The sequence below is a fragment of the Exophiala bonariae genome, assembly GCF_035927105.1.
Source record: "Exophiala bonariae strain CCFEE 5792 chromosome Unknown scaffold_1, whole genome shotgun sequence".
In the NCBI taxonomy this organism is placed as follows: Eukaryota; Fungi; Ascomycota; class Eurotiomycetes; order Chaetothyriales; family Herpotrichiellaceae; genus Exophiala; species Exophiala bonariae.
Genome location: NW_027042476.1, coordinates 3,212,793 through 3,236,231, shown reverse-complemented (window position 1 = coordinate 3,236,231; position 23,439 = coordinate 3,212,793). Strand labels below are relative to the sequence as shown.

Genomic DNA, 23,439 nt, shown 5'->3' with positions numbered 1-23,439 from the left:
TCCGGGGCCTACAAATGTACAATGAAACTCCTAAGGGTCTTTGCTGCCTCCCTGATCGGTGCCGAAGCTCCCCAAGTCCACCCCTTCTTTCAAATACTCCAATCCTTCAACTCAGTACTACTAGACCCGGAACCTGAATCCCCTTTGAGCACCCACGGCAGGGATACCCGATTCTGCTGTATCTGTATGTTCGTTGATTGCGTCCGCAACGTGAATGCCTTGATCGAGCTTCTTGTTCAAGCGAACGAGAATCATTCGCAAACAAGTCGCCGCGAGAACCACCAAAAGTGCAGCAGCGGTGTTGACTGAATAAGCAACCTTGAACCTCGGTCCTGCTGACACAGGATACATGTAGCTAGTCCAGATGCTGGCTGTTTGTGAGGAACCACTAACGAAGGCGATCGCGGCAGCTCGCTTGGCCGGTGGACGAGGAATAGAATTGGAGATCCATGCCAGGATCACGACGTAGCCAGTATAGATTCCTGGTATTATGATCATGAGCGCAAAATAGCGAGGGCCCAGGCCGGTCGTCGTGGCGAGAATGATATTGCCTATGGCAGTAAAGACGCATGGGATTGTGACATGCAGATATCTTTCGCCACTGCGATCAGCGTGCCATGCGTTTGCGAGGGATGTGATGGTACACAAGACGTATGGTGGAACTGTCAGAAGGAGTGTCGGGATCCTCGAGTACCCGAGAGTGCCCACGACAGTGGGAAACACCAATGTGACTCCCCCAGAGATGGTAATGCCGATCAACATCACGACCTGTTTGATAGTCAGCCATCGTTGTCCGGGCAGGGAGGTAACTACTCACAAAAGTATAAGTCTTGATGTCTTTCAGAGCAAGAGCCAATCCGTGCCAAAGGCTTTGTTGTTTGCTGTCAACCCAGTCATCTTCTCCGACATCTTCTTCCAAACGCCAAACCGCAAGCTGGAGCTCTTCTTGCGACAACCATTTGGTTGTTCTTGGGAAATTAGGAAGAATAAAATAACCTCCCAGAGCAATTACAACAGTAATAGCCCCTTCGAGAATAAATAGCCAGCGCCAAGCCAGGAGCCCATGTACCCCATCCATTCCATCCACGATACCAGCAGCGATCAAACCCGAGAATGCTCCAGAAATGAGAGCCCCTGAGTACAAAATGGCGGTGCGGAAGCCCAACTCGGCCCGTGTGTACCAACACGAAAGGAAAAAGATAACCCCTGTGGAGGCACATTTTGGTCAGCGCTATCTCTTTGGTAGCACATAATTAAACATGAAATAAAATAGGTACAAACCTGGGAAGAAGGCTGCTTCAATGATACCCAGAAACAAACGGCACACCAATAACCCGGCAAAATTTTGTGTCGCACCCGTGAGCCCCGAGATCACACCCCAAATCGTCATGGCTGTGGGAAGATAGATCGCTGGCTTGCCAATCTTGTTGAGGAAGATATTTGACGGAACCTGCATTACCGTATATCCTGCGAACAAAATACTGACAGCAGTCTATGGCTTTTGTTAGCATTTGGCCGAGAATGCTGCGCAATCGCATGGGTGGGATATACCAGATATTGTGTACTTGACAAGTGTAGCTCTTTCTCCATCCCTGCTAAGCGTGCAGCGGCAATGTTGTTGCGATCCAAGTAATTCATAATGTACATAATAACAATCATAGGCATTAAACGCATATCGATTTTCTTTCGTAAAGCATCTTCTGCTTTTCGTCGCTCTTCTGGGCTCATTTGCCGTATATACTCTGGAGCGCGCAGAATGCGGCTCTGACCTTGAGCGACGGAGTCCACATTTGATGACAAAATCTGGATCTCCTTGTCATCTGCTTTGGTGGGAGGGGTGTCGGAAGCCATGAGTAAGAGTTTTGTTTGAAGGGGTTGAGTATTATGTTTTGAGAGCGGTAGGTGACTTGATCACTCAAGGGAAGAGCAATCTGAACCTGAGATGTAGTGCACCTTCAGCGTTGAAGATTGACTAATAGGGTGATCATGAAAAGGGCCGTGATAGGCATAATATATACTTCCATGCCTTTGTTCAATCTCAGATCTGCAACTTGCTTATCAAGTACGAAGTCGGACACTGCAGTTGTTTCTCCACTTTGGACGATCCAAGTCAGGGAATGCGGAGGTACAATGTTAGTTAGTGTTGATAAGAATATCATCCTCGAATATGGATAAGCTCATCGGCCCCCCCGAGCGGATAGTCCTTTCATTCCACCATTCCAAGTAAATAGTGACTATTCGGTGCTCGGGTGGTCCGGACTGCGGCACAGCGGCCTCCTGGAAATGTAAAAGGACGGAGCCGTTATCCTTGAGCCAACAAGTATACGAAGAAACGTAACTGCTGAGGTGGGCGTGTGATGTGATTGATACCATTGATCCAGAAAACAAGGGGATGCGCTATCATTCATTGTAGTGATGGGACAGTTCCAATTCCTGATCGTTAGTTCATCATGAAATACTGGTTGCACCAGAACTTTTAGGGATGTCAGTGAAACTTTATTTCAATCCTGGAAAATGCCTGCATATTGAGACTCGTCAGAGGGTGCTCTACTCTCCAAGATTTGACATATTTCTTGTAGCTCGTCTTGGTTGTCATCTTCATCAAGGATCTTGATGGAGCCTATCGGAATGTTCACTCTCTGGAGTAGTGGAAAGCTCGCCACAATCGCCTTTAGGAAAAACACATCCATGTTTATGGAGCCATGGAAGCCAAAAGCAACACTTGTTGGTGGTAGTGAAAAGGTGAGTTCTTTGACAAGACTATTCCTTTGAATGCTCTGATCGCTGTTGGCCAATGCACCGCCAGGATGATACAAGGTCTCCCACATGTCGTCATCAAACCAGTGATCCAGATTGAGATCAGCCAAAGCAATTCTTATGGTCACAGGGACTGTTAACGTCGTGAGGGAGGGGAAGCAAGCAAGAAAGTAGGGAAGATGAGCAATGCAATCATCATCCTTTGCCCTTCCGAGTTCGAGACGTGTTATTGACTTCGCAGATACCTGTATGTCCTTGCAGATGTAGAAAGAGTGATAGCTGAGAAAGTCGGGGATAATCAATGTCCCAAGGGAGGCGGGCAGACTGCTGAGAAATTCGTCCCACCAACGCACATGTAAGTGCACATATATGCACATTTTCAAGGACAATTGCAAAACTTCAAGGCGCTTCGGCCAACACCCTGTAGGAAAATGACACTCAGCACCGTCTCCAGCGGCATCGGTTGGCAATCTAAGTTCGATCAAATGCTCCAAGCGACTAACGGAATCAAGAATGCGATTCAGCTTGATCTGGTACCCGTCGTGAGACAAATCTAGAACTCGCAAGTTCAACGATTTGGACAGTGGAGCGAGTGACCCAATCCTGGTAAAGTGTTAGAAAGCCAACGTAAATCACCTCAAAGGTCCTGGAAAAGAGCTTATCAAACCCAAATGTGATTGCTGGTGCGGCAAAGTACTCCAACGAGTGACTCGTCCTTCCTATTAGCCGAGCAGTAAGACTTTTGGAGCTTTCGTAAGCGATTTTGCTGAGATCAAGATGCTTGACATAAGTTTCGAGACCGACTCGCTTTGTTTTTGCAGTCACGGTTGTGCAGATGGTTCTCGTGAAGGCATCAAAGTTTCCAGGGACGATTAGCGGCTGTTCGTACAAATGTCTAGTGAAAATAGAACACCAAGACTTGGACACCAAGGTCCCGGCGGCCAAGGTGGACTGGCTTTTGGCATGCTGAGCTGTCTTGACGAAGTGGCATATTAAATCTAGAACCTCGATGGGGAGGGGGACCTCATCACCACGGTATTGTGGATTGCCGACTTTCATCTCTTGAGACTGGAGCTCTATGCCTATGTGGCTGACGGCATAATGCGAGGTACTATATGGTCTCCCCTGAGTAAAATTTGCTCCTTTGCCATCATTGTTCGTTGCCAGATCGAAATAAATACAGGGTGGCAATCAAAAGGTAAGAAGATTTTGAGGTTCAAGTTTGAGCAAACGACGGGAGGCATGCTGACGTAATGGTTCGCATTTACGGTCCTTAAAAACAATTCCAACCACCATTTGAGTTGTCACTTCATTTTGTTCGACGTTCACTTACATAGCATCACAAACGTTGGTTTGGAGAAGGTAGGTAAAACAGGTGAGTGTCTTGTATTGATTGTGCCGTCGTATGGCCAGTCCACTCCAAATGGCTGCAGCGTTTCACTGAGACGTGATTGTACGCGCAGAAAAGAGGAGAAGAATGAACTGGATCGTCACGTTGAAAGAGTTGGCTTTACCAAAACACTTGCCAGCGATGAACCGATTCTCTATGTCTTGTTGTTGACAAGCTATGTTGCTAGCTACCTGTGTATCAGGTTGATCTTCTCCTCTTTTCTCTCTGCGCAACACCTGTTCTGCACCTCCAGCGCTCCTTCCTTGAAGTCGTGTTGCTAGTCGCACCTTCCCTTGGGTTTCTTCACTGTGACTGACTTCGGCAACTGCAACTGCCTGCACTGCCATCTTTGCTTCCCTCCTCCTCTCCTTTACCCATTTTCTCCCTTTCATTTCCTCCGCTGCAGGCTTTGTGCCATCGTCTTCCTGCGCAGGAAGCAATCTGCCGTTCTCCCCTGCCTTGCTCCTTCTCGGACTCCAGTCCTGTTTTGAACCTGACCATCTCATCCCGTTCTGTGCTCACCACTGACTCTCTTCTTTCCCAAACTTGGCCTCATCAAATGTTCATCTGCTTACACCTTCTACTCTGGTAACAAAACTCCCCTCTTGTCTCATCATTGGAACTGACACTGGTAGAACGAACTCTGTCAGATCACGTCGTTCATCCCATTTGTTTTGCCTTGTCTTGAATCTGGTCGGATCAGAAAAGCCATGTTGTGAGATTCGCCGATCTTGATCTAGACCACCTCCGACCGGCTCAGACCTTGCCTCATTTTTATGTCTTCGCCCGATTTCGCAAACATGTTGGGTGCAAGAGCAAGAGCCGCCGAGTACAAGGCTTTCAAAGCTGCCACTGCGAGACAAGCTTCCCGTGACGCCGAAGAACAAAATTTGCCTCCTAAGCCTTCTCCCATTTCCCTCAGTGCGTTCACCAAGAATCCCCTCCCAAATCGCAACAAGGGCAATAAGACCTGGGTCCCGCTGATCCTTGAAGATCCCGCTAATGTCGATATTGATCCTCACATCGACGATATTGACTCGGTTCATCCCGAGCACGACGGCATGTCTACACCTACTCCAAGTCGCCAGGCATCACACGCCTCGAGTCAAAGCATTAGCTCGACATCGAGACCACAAGTCCCTCCTGTCAGAGACCTACCTTCTGCTCACATCAATGTTCATGATGCTAGTACTTGGGCGACTCGCAGATCTCACCTTAAGCATCAAGAGTACTCTGCTCCATTATTGATTCCCATACCTCAACGACCATTGCCTCATCTTATCGTCCAACAATCTCAGCCGGGTTTTCCAGCCAACCTGCAAGGTCTCCCAGGTAATTCAGGTCTGTTCAGTTTGTACCCATATCCCCATCAATTGTGGTCAAGTGGCTTACACAGCTTCGCCACCCCAGCTCAGGTTCCCATCTATCCGTCGAGCTTCGCTCCCCAGCACAATGCCTTCATGGTCCCCGATGATATCAGTCCCGCAAAACAAGAAAACAAGTTGGCCAACTTGTCCCGAACGTACAATGACTCCCCTATAAGCTTTGGGCCTATCAAACAACCTTTTCCGGCCACACCTATTCTTGATAATGAGCCAGTCTTCCCACAATACACTTCCGTCCAGTATGATAGTGCACCTCCTGGTTGGAATCACCCACAACATAATATCAACGAGACCGGCCGTCCCTCGCAATCATCATCTTTTCAACATAATGTTGCAGAGTCATTTACTCCGCTGCATGAGCCAGCCTCCAACGTGCCAGCATTCCCCGGATTTTGTCCTGCAAGTATATCTCCAGAAGAGCCTTATGATCGTGAGAGCAATATGCAGAACTTCGTAGCCGCGCAACAAGCGTTGGCAAGAACTGGTAAGACTGTTCTTCACAATCCAAACTTACACCGCAACACATCCGAGGGGTACCACATTGATACTTTGAACACGGACAAACTGAACACTGCGTCCGAGAAGAATCCACCAAATGAGCCTCGGAAGATGAGCATAATCCAAAAGCCATTACCTTTCGTGAAGCCACCTCCTGGACTCGAATCGCAGCATCCAGCCGAGTTCTCGATTCCTTCTCCGAAGTCACCTACGACCACATCCAAGGTCCCCAGTAAAGGTGGGATATTTTCGAATGGAGACAGCATTCCAAAAGTATTCGACATTGACTCATCTGATTGGCTTGATTTGCGACCTGTGACAAAATTGGAACGAACATGGATGAACAGAATGATTAGATCATGCTCCAGAGTTGAAGATATCGACGAGGATCGGGGCCTGAATGTCCAATTTCCTGCCATTCGATGCGATAATCTCGACATTCAGGGTGATGATAAGAGTCCTAGCACCAGAATGGCTAGGAAGGCACTCAATCGAATTGCCAACGACTACTTTGTCCGCAGACTCTCACAGCTGACCACAAATGACGGTTCTATCTCCAGCAGTGATTCAGCCAGGGCGAAGATTGAAACGGCGTCAATTGGCGCAATTGGAGACATATTAGTTAACATCAGATCGTCCAGTGATTTGCATGGAAGTGACAAGGATGATATTGGATACTTTTGCAAATACAAACCGGCACCAGAATATGCAATTGAGAGGGGACGCATGATGGCTGGTAACGCAGGCAGTTCAAGCTTCTTTGAGGAGGACACCGGTGGTTTCTACAACGCTCCTAGCCGAATTGCACGGGACCCTAGATTTCGCCCGGCGAGTAAGGAGGGGTTGAAAAGCAAAGTGGATGACGAATGGAAACTTCGACATGATATTTATGGCCGAAGAAGATTGTGAGAAAGCAATGGAATTTGAACAGAAAGACAATTGATCGACGGATGAATGTCGCGCTGGAAATGCACGACTCAATTGAAGGTCCGTTCTTGACAGCGATGAACGGAGAAGACATATGCTCCCACTAGGTCAAAGATATGTTAGATAATAAGCCTAAAAAGCTTAGTTATTCAGTGAAGATAAAGCTTGGTGTCCTAGACTCAATCCTTGAATCCGCACTCGAGTTGTGGACACGAGGGATATGGACAAGAATCATGACCCTAACACGGGTGACTTGATTGCGCGTAGCCCAAGATTGGGATAGCACGTGTGCCTTATGATCGATCGGTATTCGTGGCTCATTTCAGGGGGGGTTGTATTCTCTCCGTCATGCTCTCTATACGATCATGGCCACCCAGAATTCCAAGTCCTGCAATCTGAGATCATAGCCTAGAGCCTGACTGGCCAAATCTGTGGCCAACGAACCATACCCTAGATGCGCTTACCAAGAAGCACTACAGTAGATATTCTTATAGTTGGCGACTTTCTTCTTCTTGTCTATGTAGACACCGATCTGGGATGATTCGTATTAGAGAGTTATATCAACCGGATAGTAAGCGGGAGAAGCGGAGGCCTCTGGTTAGAGACCACTGTGAGACGCAATTGACTTACATGAACCGGAACATGAGCGACATCGGGCTTGTCGACACGAGTATCCACGACCGTCAGATCTCCTCGGACACGCTGCTCCTTGTCATTGTCCCAATCCAAGACCTGGTCGAAATCAGTGGTGTAGTAGAACTTGATAGGTCTGGTGCCAGGATCAGTGGTCTTCACTCCACGGCAGCCGAAAATGAAATCGATGGGGTTGGGCATGAGATGACCGATGACTCGGCAGCCGGGGCTGATGTAGTTTTCATTATCTGGCATGAACTCCTTGGTGACCCAGGCAATTTCGGCGATGCCGCAGCGTGGGTTGTGCAGGTGCATCCACTCAGTTGAGTCATTCCAGAGTCTGAGGCGGAGGGGGTCATTGATCTTGTCGAGCTCCGCGGGGGTGGGGTTCGCTTCAATGACGTTGAAGATCATGGACAGAGAGATAACGAGTAGTGTGATAGAAGCCATCTTGAAGACGAGGCTTGGGACGGACCACGTAAATGTTCTCTGTATTTATTTGAAAGGGTGGAAGTGGAAGAAGAGGGAGTTTAGACAGGAGTAGTATTGAGTACTTGATGCCATGGACGAAAGACAAATTTAAATCTTTCACACTTTCACCTCACAGTAGAATGGTCGATGACAGCCACTGTCATGAGTTGCAATCTCAGTCACATGTGCAGGAGGTAGTCATATCAGTACTGCCTGTAACCTATCTTGCAGTGAATACTCTTGCCTTGGAAGCAAGCAAATGGGAGCTTCTTTCACGCTAACCCATCTCATTATACAGCGAGAACGTGTCTAGAGACGTGTAAATTCCTCACCTTGATAGTCACCTGAGTCGAAACTTGTCTTGCATGCTTGAGCATGGAGTGGCTGCTAACAAGGAGGTCAGCCTCGTGGAGGATGCATACTTGAAGTCCAAAGTTGATCGGATCCCGGAGAATCCACTCTCCGTCCGGATGTTGCCAAGACCAATGCTTTTCATTAAGGCAGCATGACGAATTTCTCCAAAAAGTCATCGATGACCACCTGATTCCACGCAGGCAAATGCCGCCCGCGTCAACGTTCCATTTCTCAAATTTGGGTTGTCGCCATCACTCATCTTTCGTCGACCTTCCCACACAGACTCAAGCCTACAAGAACGCCTGCTGGTACTCACTAAGGCATTTCCAGAGCTCCTCAGCTCCCAACTCCCTTCTCCCTTCCCCATCTCTCCTTCAGCCATGGCGGCAAGCTTCCTGCGGCCACAGCTGGTCCGCACCTCCAAAGCTGCCCTAAACTGCGCTGCATGCGCCAGAAGTCGCACCTCCCAACTCTCCAGATCTCGCTTCTCTAGTCGACTCTATCCCTCAATAGCAAGGTCTTATGCCACAGTAAATCCAGGCGAGCCGAAGCCTCCGCGGAAGAATTCCAGAGACGATAAATCGCCTGCCGACCAATCCTCCAAATCTCCTGGACCTGAACCAGACAAGAACGAGAATGGAGAATCAACGAGCTCTCAGCCGGAATCGGCAGACTTTTCGCCCCTTACTGCTGAAGAATCCAAGCAGATAGATGACATTGCCAACATGATCAAAAGTGGCTTACCCAAGTCTCAACGGAAGGCGGTTGATGAAGCCATTGCCTTGATAAAGAAAGGTGGAATGCCAATCGAGTTACGAGAGATTCTGGATGCCCAACAAAAAGATCCGAATCGACGCATCGATCTTGCTACAACCGTGCGGTTAGTGGGTGTCTTCACCAAGATGTCCCGAATGAACATTGCGGAAGTACGGGCGAAGTATGGCAAGGATGTTGACCAAAACAAAGCCGAACCTGAGAAAGAAGAGACTGAAGAACCACGTCTCTTTGAACAATCCAATAAACAACAAGATCGTGAGCAAGGTCGCGAGAAGGGTAAAAAGAAATCCGACGGTCCAAAACCGTACACCTTCGATCTCAAGATGGATACAGGTACCATTATCATGTCATCGTTGGTGTCATACTACATCTATTCGACCCTCTTCCCTGGAGAATCCTCAAGAGATATTACATGGCAAGAATTCAGAACCACTTTCTTCGACAAAGGTCTTGTTGAGAAATTGACCGTCATCAATCGCAATCGTGTTCGGGTTGAATTACATCGGGAGGCTCTCAAGAACATGTATCCCCAGTCACCCGCGGTTGACCCCAAGTTTCACTACTACTTCTCCATCGGCTCCGTTGAGGCTTTCGAGCGAAGACTGGACGAAGCACATGCGGAACTTGGCATCTCAAGCAGTGAGAGAATTCCTGTTGCGTACTCCGACGAAATGCCATTGAGTGCAGCCATCTTTTCCTTCGGACCTACAATCCTATTCGTTGGTGCCTTGTTCTGGCTATCTCGCCGAGCAGCATCCGGTGCTGGTGGTCAAAGTGGCATCTTTGGTATCGGCAAATCAAGAGCGAAGAGATTCAATCACGAAACCGACATCAAAACTAAATTCGCGGATGTTGCTGGTATGGATGAAGCCAAATTAGAGATCATGGAATTCGTGTCTTTCTTGAAGGATCCTTCAAAATACCAGAGTCTCGGTGCCAAAATTCCTCGAGGTGCAATTCTTTCAGGGCCTCCAGGTACTGGTAAGACTTTATTGGCAAAGGCGACTGCTGGTGAATCCGGTGTACCGTTCTTCTCTGTTTCCGGTTCGGAATTCGTGGAAATGTTTGTTGGTGTCGGTCCATCTCGTGTGCGAGATCTATTCAGCAATGCTCGAAAGAATACTCCTTGTATCATCTTCATCGACGAAATTGATGCCATCGGAAAGGCAAGAGCTAAGTCAAATTTCGGAGGTGGCAACGATGAACGTGAATCTACTCTCAATCAAATTCTGACAGAGATGGATGGTTTCAACACATCAGAACAGGTTGTTGTCCTTGCAGGTACCAATAGGCCCGATGTTCTGGACAAAGCCTTGATGCGCCCCGGTCGTTTTGATCGACACATCTCGATTGATAGGCCTACCATGGATGGTCGAAAGCAGATCTTCAAGGTACATCTGAAGAAGATTGTCACCAGTGTCGACATCGAATATCTTACCGGCCGCCTTTCAGCGCTAACACCTGGATTCTCTGGTGCTGATATTGCCAACTGTGTCAATGAAGCAGCTCTGATTGCCGCTCGTGCCAATGCTACAACAGTTGCAATGACACATTTTGAGCAAGCAATTGAACGTGTCATTGGTGGTCTGGAGAAGAAGTCTTTGGTGCTCTCACCAGAAGAGAAGAAGACTGTTGCATACCATGAAGCTGGTCACGCTATCTGCGGTTGGTTTTTGAAATATGCCGATCCTCTACTGAAGGTCTCTATCATTCCACGAGGTCAAGGAGCATTGGGTTATGCTCAATATCTTCCTGCCGGTGGAAATGATGCATATCTCATGAACGTCAAGCAACTAATGGACCGAATGGCCATGACTCTTGGTGGACGTGTCAGTGAGGAGATTTGGTTTGACTCCGTCACGAGTGGTGCATCAGATGATTTCAACAAGGTCACCCGTATGGCTACTGCAATGGTCACTGAATGGGGTATGTCGGAGAAGATTGGTTATCTCAACTACAAAGATGATGAGCAGCGTCTACACAAGCCTTTCTCCGAGGAGACGGCGCGAAACATTGATGCTGAAGTTCGTCGTATTGTCGATGAGGCATACAAACAATGTCGAGACCTACTTCTGGAAAAGAAAGACCAGTTACAGGCTGTGGCTGAGGAGCTATTGAAGAAAGAGATGCTGGTGCGTGACGATCTGGTTCGGATCCTCGGTAAGAGGCCTTTCGAAGATGCTGGAGAGTTCCACAAGTACTTCGATAATACTGAGGGAAAAAGTGCACCGTAAGTTCTACCTGAACCCCATTACTCCGTCTACTTATGACTAACCTGATCATAGACCTCCTCCGCCTACAGAAGAACCGGGCCCATCCGGTGCTATTCCTGAAACACCTTCTCCAGCCTTCAAGCGACACGAGCTATGATTTTCGCCTCTTAGGTTGAAACTTGGTTTCCAGTCGCTGGACTCTTGGGATTGAAATGGCATGTACTGCGATTTTTCTGTACAGTTCGCATACCGCATTGGCCAAATTGCATAGCGCAGGCGTTTTCAAGCATCCAAATCTTGTCATTCTTGTCTGGTCAAAATACTCGGATTGGCATAGGTTACCAGAGAAAAAGGTGGGCGAGATTGAGCTGCTTCGTCCCAGGAAGGCCCGTCATTGAGGTGTTTGCATCATACGAGCAGACACGGCAGCCTCAATGGTTTCCACAACCTTTAGAAATGAGGGGACTTCAGGTATTTTCTTTGCTGACTGTCAAGACTCAAAGTGGCAGCTTGGCAGGCCAGGACAAGCTCAACCAGCATCTCATCTCGCATCCTTCCAATCTTTTCATGAACGCAATATCACACTATTACACTATTTGTCGGAAGGACAACCTGACCCTGTGTGTTCAAGCTGAAGGTGGAGAGAAGGCTTCATATATTTGACGAGGGGAGAACATTGAGGACTCGGGCATGTGATGGGGAGAGGGAGATTCCTTCACTTCTCGGGGTGTCTGTATATAATACCTACCTATTGACTTTGCAATTCTCCTTCTCTCACACCGCACATTCGAACCATCTTCACCACACATCCACCAACGAGAAAAGAATTGTACTTGTAGAAAAACCCAAGGGAGGAGGAAGACCGATGGTTTGATAATAAGTTAACTTTGAGCTTTGACCTGTGGGGTGGGAGAACCATATTGGCAGTGGATTGACTGCACTGCGACTGACAGATTACCTGCAAAACTTTGCTGTGATGGGAAGGGAAATAGGCATGGTGGAAAGCGATTGCATGATGCACTGCAAAGATGGAGCACCAAAGATGTAAATAGACACCTGAACAATCAAGACTCGCCACTTTATACCCAAAGCCCGATCACTTGTTCTTCTACCAACACATCTAAAAAGCCCACCGGTAGCTACTGACAAAAAGTGCTCTTCTCTTCTATGGTCGATGGCACTTCTTCCATCAGATAGTCCAAGTCAAATCCTCGTTCAGTCTGCTGCACCGCCCGGACCAAATGAACCACGTCACTGCTTCAAATTCTTCGCGACACCGGGCCATTTAGCCTCAAAAGCCTTGACCGTATCAAGCACGCTCTGTTCAAAGCCGATAAACCGCTCGATGCCCAACGCCGCCAACGCCTTGGTGCTGACCAGACTGCTCTCGCCCTTGACAAAGTCATAGTCTGGGGTATATCCCTTGCCAGGCTCGCCGACAATGATGTCGCGCTCGGGGAACTTCTCACGCAGGATATCTGCGACGGCCTGTGGCGGCGCCTTGCCGTTGGCGAGCAGGTAGCGTTGGCCGTTGCTCAGGGCGTGGTGCTCGGCGGCCCAGACGTGCATGCGCGCCACATCCCGCACGTCGATATAGCCAGCGCCGCCGATCTGCGGGGGCATGGCGCCGCCGTTGGGCAGCTCGTTGGCGTAGATGCGCCAGATGGGCAGCAGCGTCTCGTTCAGCTTGTCCGGGGTGGCTGGGAACGAGACGGGCGGGCCGGTGACCACGGCCGGGTTGATGGCGGCGACGGACCATGAGGGCTTATTGGCCGAAACCCAGTCCCACAGGGCGCGCTCCGCGGCGGCTTTGGACGCGCCGTACGCGACGGGTGCGGTGAAGGTCTCGCGCGCGACCGACTCGCCCGTCGTGTTCCAGTCGGCCTCGGTGTAGTCGTGGTCCGGGGCGTTTTTCCAGCGGTCGACGACGGCGGCGACGGACGAGGTGACGACGAAGGATTCGAGCTGTGGGCCCGCGTGGATCCTGGCGCTGTTGAGGATCGACAGGTTGCCGCCGATGGCCGGCCCGAAGAAGGCGTCGACGCTCGTCAGCGTGAAGTCCACGGGGGACGCGGTGTGGATGATGTGGTGGACCGCGCGCACGGCTTCGTCGAAGGCACCCGGGGCCGTGATGTCGGGCACGACCACGTGTTGGTAGAATGGCTCATAGCCCTTGAAGGCGCCGGACAGCAGGTGGTCGCGCGCCGAGAGCGACCGCGACGTGCCCCGTACCGTGTAGCCTTTCCGCAGGAACTGCACGCCGATGTGGCTGGCTATGTAGCCGTTGATCCCCGTGATGAGGATGATCTTACTGTTGGTTTCATGCGGCATTGGGGATGTGGGCCGGGAGCGTGATCGTGACCGTTGCCTTTCCAGGGCGAGGTATAGATGACTGAGGCGCTTGGAGGTCTCTATTTTGGCGGTATTGACGGGGTTTGTTGGGTGTATTTATATAAATATCTCTGATGAGGTTCCTCACCCCCACTATAAGAGTGGGGATCGGGGCGAGGACGGCGGGCTGGTGGGCTGGCTCGCGAGACGTGCACCTGTTTAGGTCGCCTACTGCTTAAAGACTCTGCCGTGTCGTCGAATGGCACTTTTATTGGTGCGATGTCGTCAAGATTCCGCTGAAATTCATACCGGTTGGCCCAAAATATTCTCAGGGGGCAATTGTGCTGAGAAATGCAATGTTTTGGTGATAGTGTAATCTTTTGATTACCTAGGTATGTCGACTTCCAGAATTGAACAGTATATCCGCGGGATAGTATATCATATAGTTATGTTGCATTCAAACACTGGTAGAATGATTTTCAAAGTATGAGAAGCTTAGAAGAACCCAGAGCACCCTATCGTGAGATATAAGAGTGGATTTGCCCCGGTGTCAACGCTTTTCCTTCTTTTTCGGTTATGGAGGCTGTGCATAGTGAATAAGCTGAGGGACATCTGTCAGGCCCAATCAAGGGATTCGTTCACACGCCCCTGCCGAGCCTTGTTCCGTAGTCCGCCTCGAACGTTCTGCATGCACAGCCTTGAACTTCTTGACATTTTCTCGGCGATTTGAGGAACGAGAGCGAAACGTCGCACCACGATCGGAGGTTGATGTCCGTATCGTATGGGAAGGAGATTGTGCCCTTGAAAAAGGTGACAATCATTGCTATGTTATTCGATGCCTGTAGTCGACCAAGTAAACTATATATCTATGCTCGCTCTGAAAATCCCCAAACTCCCTGCAAAAGGAATAAGCAACTCAAACCTCAGACAAAGGGTAATGCTTGGCCATCCTTATATCAATATAATTCCATAGTTAACAATCTTAATAGCCAGCAGCCGCAATCTCCTTCTCAGTCCACTCCCATAATTGTTTTCCAACATCAGCGTCAGAAGCCCACTTGTTATTCCTCGCTTTCCCGACAGGTGTGTAATAAGCACCATTGACAAGCTCCGACTTCTCAGCACCCGCAGCAAGGTACAACTGGTTGAAAGCACCGGTTGGGACGTCGACAAACATCAAGGGGCCGACGAGAGCCTTTCCGTACTTCAAGAGGGGATTGGACTCGGTGCTTGCACCCCATAGATCGCTCTTGATCATGCCTGGATGAAGCGAGACGCTCGTGAATGCCGGATAGCGACGGGCGAGCTCGGCTGCGAACATGACGTTGGCGGCTTTGGAAGCGCCGTAACGCGTCCAAGGACTTGTGGCGGTCAGTTTTTCGGTAGAGACGATTGTTGAAATGTTGGGCGCCATGTTATGGGCTTCGGAGGCTAAAGAGACGATGCGCACGTCTGAGTTGTGCTGTTTCGCGGTCTGCTCCAGGACTGGGAGTAGGAGTTTGGTGAGGAGGAAGTGGCCGACGTGGTTGGTTCCAAGTTGAACGTCTTGGCCCGTTGGTGTTTTACCGGCTGGGACTGCCATGATGCCGGCATTGAGGACTAGAATGTCGAGTCGGTCGCTTTTGCTAAGGACCTGGTCGGCGGCCGATTTGATGGAAGGGAACGATGTGAGATCGAGCGGAAGAAATTCGATGTCGACGTCTTTGACGCCTTGAGACTTGATCGAGGCAATAGCTTCGAGTGCTTTGGACTCGGTTCGGGCACCCATATATATTTTCTGTGGGTTGTGTTTGGCTAGCTGGAGGATGGTTTCCTTGCCAATCCCATTGTTGCCTCCAGTGACGAGGATGACTTTACCCGCAAGAGGTTTGATGCCCGTTGCCGGGGTGAAAGCTGGACCGGAGGAGAATGGCCACATTGCTGCTAGAGTTGGGAGATATACTTGTATTCCTAATAATGGACGGAAGATATATGGCAAGATGAGGCCGATGGTGAAAACTATGAGATCACGGTATTTTGTGAAGGAGTTTTCTTGCCTAGATGGATGGTGGGTGCTTGTGTTTGAGATAAGAGCTTGACCCCCTTCTGGCAGCCCCTTGATACTCTTATGTAGAGTTCCGGCCTCATTCTGATTTACTGCGCTGTCGCCTGGTGACGGCATTGACATATCAACCTCCATCCGTCTATACGAAAAATCGACCGTTTTGGATTGACGGAGCTAATTAGTTCATTTAACGGCCGTGCAGTGGCTGAAGTCATTGGAGTCATTGGAGTCGTTAGGCCACCATGCGGAGAGTGTGAATAGAGAAGTCCCGCTGTTCCGTGTTCGAGCGATGAGCTTACTGTATCAAGCTTAGTCTCAACGTTGCATCGCCGTATATGAGATTAAGCTAAGCTTTATAGAGCCGAATACTGCTACGGTTCGCTTCTCTGCGCATCGTCTCTAATAGTGGTAGGCGTAGTCTGCTTCAACGAGGACGTTTTACGCCCGTACGAGCAATTGTCCGCCCTGATTCCACCCCCATACTCAAGCACTTGGTTCGCTGGCGTTGCGCACGTTACTCATCAATACTTTCCTCGATCGTTCTTCGAGATAATCATTCAATTCAATGTAGTTCTACACTCATAAGTTCTACAGGTGCCTGGTTTCTAACCTCTTTCGTCATCAAATAACATGGCTCATATCTTGATCGACGAGCCAGGATCATGTGTTGAGGTTCAAACTGCTAACGCCTATCGCTATGCACAAAACAAAACGTGTCGCTGCTCATGCTCAGTAGGAAAAGCCCTCGACATGCAGGTAAATTCCTTGAGCACCGGTCCCTTTATGAACACCACGCTCATCACTCAACGCGACAACTCCGCGACGAACATCATCTTGTAATCCTTGGGGACCACAAACCACTACTGCACTTTCTCCCTCGGCCTCCTCAAGAACCTTGCGCATGATGTTTCGCGTTTTGGGGCGACCCGAGACTAGTCTGAGTTTGGTGGATGCTGAACGTGTACCCGTGGCGGGCACAATGCCATCTTTCTCATCAAAGGACGACATTGAGTCGTTGCTGGAAGTAGGTCGGACACAGCAACATGGCTTGGGCCCACCGTCTTCATTGACTTCGGCCTTACAGCAACATCCACTGCTCACATGACCAGAAATATCAGCTTTCGAGGTCAATGATTGTAGCTCGATCTTTTCATCCACGAGTTGTTGGCTCTTGCTCTCGTTTTGGGAGTCTGCAGAAGGGTTCATTTCTGCAATTCCATGCTTGGGTGGTTCGCAGCGATCATCAGGATTCGATGCATCTAATTCCTCATCGCAAGTGACATAAATACTGATGTCGAGCTGTTTTTGTGAGTGGCCTTGGGTCCTTTGAATTTCCACAACATCAGAAATGGCCTTTTCCAGCTGGTCCTGGAACCAGCAGAGCCGATCTCGTGCCTTGATAACCCATACAAACCTGATAGTTTTTGTCACACTCCCGCTTGACCCTGAGACGTGAGCTTTCCAACGCTCAATGATATCGCGCATCAAAGGCACGGTGAATGTAGCTCCGGTACTGCCAGCGAGGAAGATAACACTATCAAATTGGCGAAGTGGCCTGATTTTGCCATACGGGCCCTCAACGCCAACCAGCTTTTGATGGCTCAGTCCTCCATCATTGTTGGCAACTCGTCTGTAAAAGAGGGACCGTCGGCTGTCTGGACGTTCTAAACTCCGAGAGGCAAACCGATGAAATCGTTTTGTGCCACCTCTACGAGCTTGAACAAGAAATTCCAATTTGTCGTCAGATGGAAGAGAAGCAATACTGAATGGGTGGCTTTGTAGGGGGACTACCGTATGACAAGAAAGGAAGACATGCTGGCCGGGAGTCCATCTCAAGACCGGTTTGTCAATGGTGATACGAGTAACATCGCCAGGTAGTGGAGTGAGAGTGGCACGATTGGCCCATAGCCAATGTCTCCCTGGTGATTTTCGATGGAGGAAGGATAAGTTGGCGAAGGCAGTGACGGCGAGTCTAGCCACTCGGTCGAAGAAGAAGATTCCTACGCAGAACCAAATATAGGTTTGGCCATAGGTGACGTGGGTGTAAATGGCACCTAGTAAGCCAGCAAACAGCACCACATGAGAAATGATGAAGACTTCATAGTTGAAACGTCGTATGGGTGCGAATGAAAAAGCCACCAGTGCGGTTAAGATGCACCAAGACGCGAAGCCAGTCTGGGTCAACCGGTCTTTGGACATTTTAACTTTGATGTAGTCGTATCGGGCCCAACTTCGAAACCAAAACATTAGATGGAAGGTGGCAGTGAGCCAGAGAATCCGAGCGACCCAACGATGTAACCAATTGAGGCGCTCGTAACTCATCCCCGTCAGATAACCAATGATATTCTGCTTGCCAGCGAGCAGGAAAACTAGCGGTAGTTGAGCCTGAGCAATACAACCACATCGATAGGCAATGTTTTCCCAACTCCATTGGTCCTCGGTCTCGTACATGTAGAAACACATGACGACCACAGTAATGAGATAGGAAAGAACAACCGCGACCTTGCCGGCCAGAGGCGAGCGAAGCTTCAGCCATCCTAGATGGTAGGTTGGTAGAGAGGCTGAGTAGATTTCACGGGTGGTGGCGGCTAGGGTGGCGTAGAGGGATGCTGGAAAGAGTTTTGGTCTGGCGTTGAGACTTTGTTGGCGTTGCCAGAGTAGAATGATGTCGAGAAGGTTGATCAGTGCAGCAAAAGCAATGACGGCGCCGATTGCGGCCCAATACATTTTTTGCATGTAGAAGTAACCTGGGACACCGGAAGAGGTTCCCATACTCCCCATGTCCATCCCGCCATGGCCATCATGGCGAAGTTCGAGGACCATTGTGGTGCGATGTGAAACTGAATTGTTGGTCAGTGGACTGGGTTGTGGAATGTAGCGACACAGGTGTAACTCGGGAGAGGATGCCAAGAAGTGTTGAGGTCGCTCAGGAGGATGCCCTTGGGCATTTCTATATCGGATGTAAATTCAGTGGACTTTTGAGACGTCTAAGTGAGAAATGTGAGGATTAATGCCAAATAATTAGGTGCTGTGATCCTAAGTACCCCCGTACCAAGAAAAGGATGATACAGTCAAGCCCCAGCAGGCTAGGGATGGAAGGGTTCAAAGCCGAGAGATCTGGAATTATTCAAACGTCACCGTGAGGCTCCCTGTGACGAGGCATGTCCGGTTTAATTACTTGGAAGGAAGGCGGGTTTGAATAAGTGAGCAAGATTCTGTAGCAGTCGAGCGTTTGGTCTCTGATAATACTCGGCGGCTTTGGTGGTGGTGGGCTAAAAAGAGTACCGCGTACTCCGTAGTTGTAAGAAAATCATGCTCAAGATGGGATCAGCAGAAAAATAGAGTGGGGCTCAGGTCCGATCTGACCAGGGCTGAGGGCACTTGCCCCGTGAGAATGAGGACAGTGGGGCGCGGAGGCACCTTGTGTCCAATTGACTTTGAGTCTGGACGCCACCCGACACGCTAGGGCTTGGAAACTTGCTCAACCAGAAGGAACGACTTCGAGTTCTTTCACCACGCCTAGGCTGGGCAGTCATGCTCGTACAACAAACTGCTCTTCGTCCTGACAATAACATCTCCGACTTTCCTTGTCTTATATCACCATTTACGGAAGTGTTGGTTTCTAACTTACGGCGCAAACAAAGCAAGAGCCTCATCGATTGGTATACAAAGGCTAGGACCATCCCATCTCGCTCAAATCTTGATATCATTTGTACCCGAATCACCAAAGTTCTCGCCTTGGCCACAACCTCGAGTTCACCAATATCAATATCAATTTTGACTCGATTCACATATCACCATGTCTCTCTTTACAAGACATGATGGTCATGATGATATGGACTCTTCGTCCTCGTCGATGCACATGATCATGACCTTCACCAACTCTCACAATACTCCTCTCTACGCCGATGGATGGACTCCTCAGACAGCAGGTGCTTATGCAGGCACCTGCATCTTTTTGGTCCTCCTCGCCATGATACTACGGTCTCTCTTCGCTGTCAAGACCATCTGCGAACACCGTTGGTCTGCCGCAGCACGTAACAGACGTTTCATTCGCATCAAGGGACAATCCACCGAGGCAGGTCGAATTGACAATGACCCCGATGCCAAGGTCGGTTCTTTGGTCACGGCGCAAGGAGTCGAGGAGCAAGTCAAGGTCGTTCAAGCCAAATCGGGTCACGTCCTCCCATTCCGATTGTCGGTTGATCTACCTCGAGCCATTTTGACTACTATCATTGCCGGTGTTGGCTATCTACTGTAAGTGGTGATCCAATTCCAGCTATTCATGCCTACTAACTTATCAACCAGGATGTTGGCTGTCATGACGATGAACGTGGGCTATTTTCTGTCAGTATTAGCAGGTGTTTTCATTGCTGAGTTGGCGGTGGGACGATACGTTCACAGTGAGGAGCACGACCATTAAACGATTCATGACAATTTTCTGTATGACTATCCAGCTAGATTGATGCGACCAGGGCGTTGTTTCGTGCTACATACTTTTGATAACGACAAGAATAGAAACCATTTCTGTGGGACCTTGCCTGTCTACGAACTCTTGCGTAGTTCTCGTATTGGTTCTTAGGCCTGTACTTCGTAATTGTTGGCTGAGCCCATAAGTTTGATATTCCAGCCCATCGTAAGGATAGCAAACGGGTATCAGATTTCTGCTCCTTGTTGAGAATACAATCGTCCCTAGTTGTGACCACAGTTTCGCATACCTGCTCACAATCACCGACAAATAGTGAGGTACGTTTGACCTGTAAGCGACTCGAAATAGGCATTCGAAGCCCGATACTCGACACTCCACACAGAATGAGAATAGGCCGATAACAACCGAACTCCAACCAAGGCTGACCTCCGCTGGCAGTCACCGTCTCCACATTATTCTGCTCACTTTCAAAAATGAGCAAGTTTTTCTTAATCTTCTCAACCACAATGCATCAATGGCTTTTCAGTTCTGCCACCATCATTCGACCCAGACGAGCTAGACAGGGAGCAAAGTCGAATAAGCTCCGCTAAGCAGGCTAAGCATCATCCGCTACAACTAACAAGCCCCCTTTAGCTATTGCTTGGTCCCTGGCTTCCCTGGCCGGCATCACTGTCAGTCAACGTTTCGTTTCCCCCTCTCGTGCAGGACTTTTTATATGCATAGGTAGGTCTCCGGTGGTTCTTTCACTCGCTGCTGATCGATCAAAATCCTCACACTTCCTCTGCTCCTGTGTCTCATATCCAAACCCTCAACTTCTTTCCGTCCAAAGAGCACCGTCCCCAACCCGTCAAACCACCCTCACAACCACCCACCATGATTCCCCAATCACTACTCAGCCTGTTGGCCCTCCCACTCCTCGCCTCCGCACATTTCCACATGCTATACCCCAGCCCACGCAGCGACGACGACGACACCGAGCCCACATTCCCATGCGGCGGCTTTCCCGTGTCTGACAACCGCACGACCGTTTCCTCGACCGCCTTCCCTTTGGCATTGGAGATGGGCCACGACCGCACCGTCATCCAGGTGCTCCTCGGCATTGGCAATGACGTCGGCGACAGCTTCAACATCACCCTCGAGCAGACCTTCCAGCAGCAGGGCGAAGGCGCGTTCTGTCTGCCGACTGTCACCATCCCGAAAGACTTGAATCTCACGGATGGCACGAACGCCACGCTACAAGTCATCACGGATGGTGAAGGAGGTGGTGGTCTCTATATCGTGAGTTCTCAGTCGTGACGATATCGAACACTTGTTTCTGACTCCTGTCCCAGTGCGCAGACCTGACTTTCACCTCGTCGCCGACAGTGCAGATGGTGCCCAGCTCATGCACAAACGGCACGGGCGTGACTGCTTTCCCACTCTCCTCCAATGTCAACGCCAACCAGACCAACGGAGATGGATCGCCACAGTCGGGCTCCGGGTCAAGTTCGGGCTCAGGCTCGTCTTCATCCAGCTCGGCCAGCGGCTCTGCGACCGCTACCGCATCCGGTGCAACGACTTCTCAGTCAAACAATGCTGCTCTGTTCACTGCAGGCTGGATTGTGCTTGGAGCCGCTGTTTTGGGAGCGGCGGCTTTAATGTAAATTACGTAGTCACTGGTACTTCCTCTCAGTCTGCGTGGGAACCGGGAGTGTTTGATTGCTCTGACCTTGAACATTCCAGTAGTGGGAACCATGACCATAACTTCAATCGGCAGGAGATTGTTTGTATGAATCATAGTCTGTATGCATCAATTATAACTCTCTACGGCCATGTGTCTATCTTATTCCACTCGCCGAGACTTTCACTCGGTTGAGGTCCATCTGGACCCCCCTTCTCGCCAGAGAGCGTCCAGATTTGCCTTGTGCTATTTTCAGGGTCGGTCAGGTCCACCACTTCCACCTGCTCGGGAGTGATGACTGCCACGCGAAAGTTCTTGCGCGCCAGTGGCTCGTCGGACAAGTGCCCTGCTTTCTGGCCCAGTCCTTCGCCGGCCTTTTCATCCTTTCCTTCGGATAATGGCTGGCCAGGAGGAGGGTTCTTGAAAGAGCCACGCATCTGCGGGGATAAATTTTCGAAATTGTTCTCAACCTCACGTTTCCATGACCACTCCTTTTCCTGGGGTGAGTGGTCGGATTGGTCCTTCAGACGCATGTATCGTCCCAACTCTGCTTTGACTGTCACCGTACCGGAGTTTTGAGCCTCATCTCCCCCTTCAATGTCATCGGCGGCAATGAACCAGCATTTCCCTCGAATTCGCCATTGGGTTTTAGTGTCCTTGACCCAGTATACAGCCTCTACGGGACCGCCGCCACCAGTGCCTGAGCGGGATTGCTCCAAGGTCCCTTTTCCCTTGCCGGTAGCAAATATGTCATATACCTTGCTCATACGAGCATCAGTAGTGAAGGTTGGACAGTCCGACTCGTAGATGGGAGGGTTCTTGGGGAGTTTGTTATGCTCATTTTCGGGAAGGGTGGCCCAAAATCCGCGATGGATACAGTAGCGGAGACTCGGGAGACCAGCGGTGGTTACAGTACCAAGAACAAACTCGGCACTCGCACCACCAGCTTTATCAATGTGCGATTGGAAGAGTTCCTTCCAAGGGGCAGTGGTATTTTGGGTGGGATGTGCAGCGTGGGACATTGTGGATGTGAACCGAGTGAGACGACGGAGAGTGTGGGAGGCCAGTTTGGAAGGGGATAGTACCTGAGCAATTACAGTAGATACAGATTGGCGTCTTCAGGATTGAAATATGACTTCTACGGTGGGATTCATTTTAATGGCTTCATGACGCGGTGACAGGACGATTTTGTCGTGAAGGACATCATCAAAGCGCAGATGACGTGGGGATGTATTCTGCCGTTTTAAGGGATGACCGCCTTTACTGATGCTGGCTGACCGCCTTCCTCTGAGTGGTGTGCAAGAGCCATCTCGATGGTTGCCCCAGGAGACTACCCCGGTCGTGTTGATCCGCTCCGAAAGCGAAAGTGGCACTCATTCTCGATCCTGTGTTGGTGGTTCTTCTGAATCCCAATAATCTTTCAGCTTTTATTGTCTTAACTTGTACTGGTGTTGGTCAAATTCTAGCTAGAGTCGATCTCGCCGCTACCAGTAGTACATACCAACTACATAACTAGTCCCTCGACTAGTCTTCTGCATCTCTTCATTCGAGAGTGCACTTGATTCTTCCA

At 49.8% G+C, this 23,439-nt stretch overlaps 11 protein-coding genes across 11 annotated transcripts; 4 read left to right on the top strand and 7 right to left on the bottom strand.

Moving 5' to 3' along the window:
- Positions 1-120: 120 nt before the first annotated feature.
- LTR84_001134 (uncharacterized protein) lies at positions 121-1,851 on the bottom strand (the record flags this gene model as incomplete). Its single annotated transcript, XM_064844760.1, has 4 exons — positions 121-768; positions 818-1,134; positions 1,282-1,492; positions 1,552-1,851. 4 exons carry the CDS (start codon positions 1,849-1,851, stop codon positions 121-123), a joined length of 1,476 nt encoding a protein of 491 aa, XP_064712620.1.
- Positions 1,852-2,501: 650 nt separating this feature from the next.
- Positions 2,502-3,816, bottom strand: LTR84_001133 (uncharacterized protein; the record flags this gene model as incomplete). The annotated part of the gene is made up of 2 exons (XM_064844759.1): positions 2,502-3,360; positions 3,425-3,816. The coding sequence occupies 2 exons, from the start codon at positions 3,814-3,816 to the stop codon at positions 2,502-2,504; spliced, it is 1,251 nt and encodes a 416-aa protein (XP_064712619.1).
- A 1,131-nt stretch (positions 3,817-4,947) lies between these two features.
- Positions 4,948-6,939, top strand: LTR84_001132 (uncharacterized protein; the record flags this gene model as incomplete). The annotated part of the gene is made up of 1 exon (XM_064844758.1): positions 4,948-6,939. One exon carries the CDS (start codon positions 4,948-4,950, stop codon positions 6,937-6,939), a length of 1,992 nt encoding a protein of 663 aa, XP_064712618.1.
- A 478-nt stretch (positions 6,940-7,417) lies between these two features.
- LTR84_001131 (uncharacterized protein) lies at positions 7,418-8,040 on the bottom strand (the record flags this gene model as incomplete). Its single annotated transcript, XM_064844757.1, has 2 exons — positions 7,418-7,489; positions 7,588-8,040. 2 exons carry the CDS (start codon positions 8,038-8,040, stop codon positions 7,418-7,420), a joined length of 525 nt encoding a protein of 174 aa, XP_064712617.1.
- Positions 8,041-8,795: 755 nt separating this feature from the next.
- On the top strand, positions 8,796-11,562 carry YTA12 (Mitochondrial inner membrane m-AAA protease component; the record flags this gene model as incomplete). Its single annotated transcript, XM_064844756.1, has 2 exons — positions 8,796-11,422; positions 11,478-11,562. 2 exons carry the CDS (start codon positions 8,796-8,798, stop codon positions 11,560-11,562), a joined length of 2,712 nt encoding a protein of 903 aa, XP_064712616.1.
- Positions 11,563-12,656: 1,094 nt separating this feature from the next.
- LTR84_001129 (uncharacterized protein) lies at positions 12,657-13,736 on the bottom strand (the record flags this gene model as incomplete). The annotated part of the gene is made up of 1 exon (XM_064844755.1): positions 12,657-13,736. One exon carries the CDS (start codon positions 13,734-13,736, stop codon positions 12,657-12,659), a length of 1,080 nt encoding a protein of 359 aa, XP_064712615.1.
- A 982-nt stretch (positions 13,737-14,718) lies between these two features.
- LTR84_001128 (uncharacterized protein) lies at positions 14,719-15,654 on the bottom strand (the record flags this gene model as incomplete). The annotated part of the gene is made up of 1 exon (XM_064844754.1): positions 14,719-15,654. One exon carries the CDS (start codon positions 15,652-15,654, stop codon positions 14,719-14,721), a length of 936 nt encoding a protein of 311 aa, XP_064712614.1.
- An 855-nt stretch (positions 15,655-16,509) lies between these two features.
- LTR84_001127 (uncharacterized protein) lies at positions 16,510-18,603 on the bottom strand (the record flags this gene model as incomplete). The annotated part of the gene is made up of 1 exon (XM_064844753.1): positions 16,510-18,603. One exon carries the CDS (start codon positions 18,601-18,603, stop codon positions 16,510-16,512), a length of 2,094 nt encoding a protein of 697 aa, XP_064712613.1.
- Positions 18,604-19,579: 976 nt separating this feature from the next.
- LTR84_001126 (uncharacterized protein) lies at positions 19,580-20,203 on the top strand (the record flags this gene model as incomplete). Its single annotated transcript, XM_064844752.1, has 2 exons — positions 19,580-20,037; positions 20,089-20,203. The coding sequence occupies 2 exons, from the start codon at positions 19,580-19,582 to the stop codon at positions 20,201-20,203; spliced, it is 573 nt and encodes a 190-aa protein (XP_064712612.1).
- An 879-nt stretch (positions 20,204-21,082) lies between these two features.
- On the top strand, positions 21,083-21,852 carry LTR84_001125 (uncharacterized protein; the record flags this gene model as incomplete). The annotated part of the gene is made up of 2 exons (XM_064844751.1): positions 21,083-21,487; positions 21,541-21,852. 2 exons carry the CDS (start codon positions 21,083-21,085, stop codon positions 21,850-21,852), a joined length of 717 nt encoding a protein of 238 aa, XP_064712611.1.
- Positions 21,853-22,012: 160 nt separating this feature from the next.
- LTR84_001124 (uncharacterized protein) lies at positions 22,013-22,891 on the bottom strand (the record flags this gene model as incomplete). Its single annotated transcript, XM_064844750.1, has 1 exon — positions 22,013-22,891. One exon carries the CDS (start codon positions 22,889-22,891, stop codon positions 22,013-22,015), a length of 879 nt encoding a protein of 292 aa, XP_064712610.1.
- Between the last annotated feature and the right edge of the window lie 548 nt (positions 22,892-23,439).